The sequence below is a fragment of the Eubalaena glacialis genome, chromosome 6 (genome assembly GCF_028564815.1).
Source record: "Eubalaena glacialis isolate mEubGla1 chromosome 6, mEubGla1.1.hap2.+ XY, whole genome shotgun sequence".
In the NCBI taxonomy this organism is placed as follows: Eukaryota; Metazoa; Chordata; class Mammalia; order Artiodactyla; family Balaenidae; genus Eubalaena; species Eubalaena glacialis.
Window position 1 is genome coordinate 41,317,178 of NC_083721.1, and position 4,525 is coordinate 41,321,702.

General features: G+C 33.6%; 1 protein-coding gene across 1 annotated transcript; it reads left to right on the forward strand.

Moving 5' to 3' along the window:
• Window positions 1-2,904: 2,904 nt before the first annotated feature.
• HTR1F (5-hydroxytryptamine receptor 1F) lies at window positions 2,905-4,002 on the forward strand. Its single transcript, XM_061192983.1, has one exon. It carries the CDS (start codon window positions 2,905-2,907, stop codon window positions 4,000-4,002), a length of 1,098 nt encoding a protein of 365 aa, XP_061048966.1.
• Window positions 4,003-4,525: the final 523 nt, after the last annotated feature.

Below are 4,525 nucleotides of genomic sequence, written 5' to 3' on the forward strand. Positions count from 1 at the left end.
ATATTGTAAAGCAATTATACTCCAATAAAGATGTTAAAAAAAAAAAAAAAGGCTCAAAGATATTTGGCTTAAGTGGAAAAAACCTAAAGGAAAATTTTAGATAGATTAAAAGAGACCTTGTTTTGAAGGGGAAGAAAAGCCAGATGGCAGCAAAGACAGAATTCTCCCTGCCCTCTTCCTTTTAACTTACCCAGTACTGGCAGGCCTAAGTAACACAACATATTAGCAATTTTGATAAGAAGGGACTGTAGCAGGAAAAAGAAACAGAGTTTTTTATAGAAACTATTGAATATTTACATTAAAAACTTGCTAGAATTATTCCACAAATGAATATTTCAGTAGAGGCTTATTAAAAGAGAGGTTTTAGGTTTAAACGTACATGAAAAGCAAAAATTACAGTTTAAAATAGGTGATTCATCAGCCTTCTTCAGCTTCTCAGTTTCAGAGGAATATTTTAGAAGAGATTGTCTATAAGCAACATAATCCATTGATTTTCTGCTACACCAAAATGATTTTGCTGTTCTCTTTAACTTCATAATCTAATAAAAAAGATAGGCTGTGGTCCTGATTCTTCCTACAGTATGAAGAGGGGCCTATAAAATATGTCCCACCTCCTTTCATGCAGGATGCATCCTTCTATTAAGGACCTTAACCCTCTATTTACTTTACCATGTTGCACCATGCAATGATTCTGCCCACTTTTGCCATTTGGCTGCTGGTAAAAAAGTATATTTTACTCTTTTCCACAAAGTTTGAATCCTGTTCTACCTCTGATTATAATTAACACTTGTTTCTGCAAGATTAGCAAAATGATGACAACTGATGAAGTTCTGTAAAGGGCACATGGGTGTGTACTGCATTATTCTACTTTGTGTTTGAAAATTCTCATAATAATAAGTTGAAAAAAAAAATAGTCAGGGAGGCATCAGAAGAAAAGTTAAAGGAAGATCATTTATTTGAAAAACTCCAAGAAATAAGAATGTGAGAAAGAGAGATGCTGAGAAAGTTGTACAGCAGAAATGTCAGAGCTGCTCTCTGACATTTATGAGAGGAACTCATAAAGGCTATAGCGATGAAAGGATTAGACAAAGAGCTGAGGAAGAACCGTATTGATTACCCGCCAGAAACCTGACTCCTTGGACAAACAGCATCAGCATCATGTGGGATCTTGTTAGAAATGCAGTTTTGAAGGCCCTGCCCCAGATTTACTGAATCTCAAACTCCAGAGACTGGGACCCAATAATCTGTGTTTTAACAAGCCCTCCTGGTGACTCTGAGGCAAACAGAGTTCCAGAACCACTGGTTTAGAATCTCTAAGGAGATTGTAGCCTCCATTCTTTATCTGAACTTGTCTTAGTTGCCCTTTACAAATGGGTAAGTGTTGATATAAATAACTTAGATATACAACTCCTTTTCAATTACGTACAGGACTATTTGTTTTATGGGTCTCATGTATTCAGATTTCTTCTGCCACTCAATTTGCTTAGGAGCAAGCCATCAGCACCCACCTTCAATGAATATGAGAAAATAAAAATTAAATTTAGTACTGGTAACTCAAACACAAGTAGGATATTAAATATGCTGCACTCCAAGTTTTTATAATATATATATACATAATCTTATATGTATACACACACATTTCATAAGAAGCACTTGATATAAAAATATCAAGTATTTTAAATTATTGTTCTATCAGTTCCAATTAGTAAAACATAACCACTTTAAAGTAAAAATAATTCAAGGAATATAGAGGTACAATAATAGTCATAACCATAACTGAGAATAAAGTTTCAGGTTTCCATCTTTTCTCTGTCTTTTCCAAAGATGTAGGTAGCTACTAAAGAATTATTAAAGAAAGAGAAAAGTGCTGATTTGGAAAATAAAAACTATTTATAAAAACTATTAATCTTATTTAATTACACTCTAATTGCTCGTATTTGACTTGCAATTAAGTAATAGCATGGACTGAAGTAAAAATTATAAGCCACGTTTGGAGGGTTCCCTTTCAAAAGTAAGGTTACATGGTCATTACGATGGAGTCTTGTAAAGAATAATTTCCATTTCAGGGTGTGTGACGTTATGAGCTTTTCTTACTGGCAAAGTTCACCTCGTTCAGTGGTTTATTTTGGTCATATATGTCATTATAATTATGGGCAGTGTTGTATGGTTATTCGGTTCCAACTAGTTTTATTTCGTCTTTTTAAACCAAACTAACTACTTATATCCACAAAGACTACTAAACACTCTGACATTTTCCTAATTTCGTAAAATGATCATGGAATGCTAGAAATACACTAAAAATATTTTAATTTTGTTTATTTTTCTTTTTATAACCTTTCTATCCTGACATAAAATACATTGAAAGTTCCTTTAGTCTCCACAAGCCCAATGAAAATGTTCTCAGTGTAACTTTAAGTACAAAATTGTTTATGATTTTGAATACTGCCTTTAAAATGATATTTTCTTATATTACATTATATAATGCACAAATATATACTAATGACATGTGCTTTTAAACTTTTTCTGCTGTAGACAAAGAGAAAATCATAGCTAATATTAATATAGGTTTTAAACACTTTTATAATAGTAGAGATTTTAGTGATAGGTTATTTTATGCATAAAAATTGTTTTATTTGAGCCCTATTTTAAGAAAATGTTTTTAAAGTTATTGTTTTTTACTGTTCTTATTGTATTTCTTAAATATAAAGAAAAAGAAAATCTGCTATCTGAACTCCATGTTTTTAATCTATAGACTATTCTGGAAAAAGATACATGTATAGTTTTAAAAAAATTATTCTGAAAGGAAGAAAAAAATCTTTGAAGCCTTCTCTGAACTGTTTTTCCTCTCCTTTGTTACAGGTGTCCATTTTTTCAGCTATATTAATCTTTTAAATCAAACAAAAAATGGATTTCTTAAACTCATCTGATCAAAACTTGACCTCAGAAGAACTGTTCGACAGAATGCCATCCAAAATTCTGGTGTCCTTCATTCTCTCTGGGCTGGCACTGATGACGACGACCATTAACTCACTTGTGATCGCTGCAATTATTGTGACCCGAAAGCTACACCACCCAGCCAACTACTTAATTTGCTCCCTTGCAGTCACAGATTTTCTTGTAGCTGTCCTGGTGATGCCTTTCAGCATTGTGTATATTGTGAGAGAGAGCTGGATTATGGGGCAAGTGGTCTGTGACATCTGGCTGAGCGTTGACATCACGTGCTGCACTTGCTCCATCTTGCATCTCTCTGCTATAGCTTTGGATCGGTACCGGGCAATCACAGATGCTGTTGAGTATGCCAGGAAAAGGACTCCCAAGCATGCTGGCATTATGATTACCATAGTTTGGATTATATCTATTTTTATCTCTATGCCTCCTCTATTCTGGAGGCACCAAGGAACTAGCCGAGAGGATGAGTGCATCATCAAACACGACAACATTGTTTCCACTATTTACTCAACATTTGGAGCTTTCTACATCCCATTAACATTGATTTTGATCCTCTACTACAAAATATATAAAGCAGCAAAGACGTTATACCACAAGAGACAAGCAAGTAGGATTGCCAAGGAGGAACTGAATGGTCACCTTTTGGGGAGTGGTGAGAAAAGCATTAGACTGGTCTCCACACCATACATGCTAGAAAAGTCTTTATCTGATCCATCAACGGACTTTGATAAAATTCATAGCACAGTGAAAAGCCCCAGGTCTGAATTCAAGCATGAGAGATCTTGGAGAAGGCAAAAGATCTCAGGCACAAGAGAACGCAAAGCAGCCACTACCCTGGGATTAATCTTGGGTGCATTTGTAATATGTTGGCTTCCATTTTTTGTAAAAGAATTGGTTGTTAATGTCTGTGAAAAGTGTAAAATTTCTGAAGAAATGTCAAATTTTTTGACATGGCTTGGATATCTCAATTCCCTTATAAACCCACTGATTTATACAATCTTTAATGAAGACTTCAAGAAAGCATTCCAAAAACTTGTGCGATGTCGATGTTAGTTTAAAGAAGTTTATTATGAAAAGATTGGGGTTCTTTCGAGGTGAAGTAACTGAATGATAAAGAATAAAACATTTAAACTTTTAGAAGGACATAAAGCTGCTAGAATGATATTAATATATATTTTAATAGCAACATACATATAAAACGTATTGATTTAAAGGCTTTTCTTGACCATTATTCTAGAGTATGTGAAATTAGAAAATAATTTATTGTTTATAAACAATATTTTGCCTATGCAATGCCCCTAAAAACTAACTGGAAATATATATATATTATTACTAACAGTGATTTTTCAGGTTTATATCTTAAAACAACTACAGAAGAATTTTCAATTAACAACATACCTCCATCCATAATTTCTACATAATCTTATCGTTTTATTATATGATTCTATTATTTTATAGACAAGATAAAATTCACCACAAAGCACACATTTCTCCTACCTAACCACTCTTGTCCCCTCTCCATCTTACCCTAGGCAAAAGAGGAGGGGGAAGGAGCTAAAAAAAAAGACTCTTAATT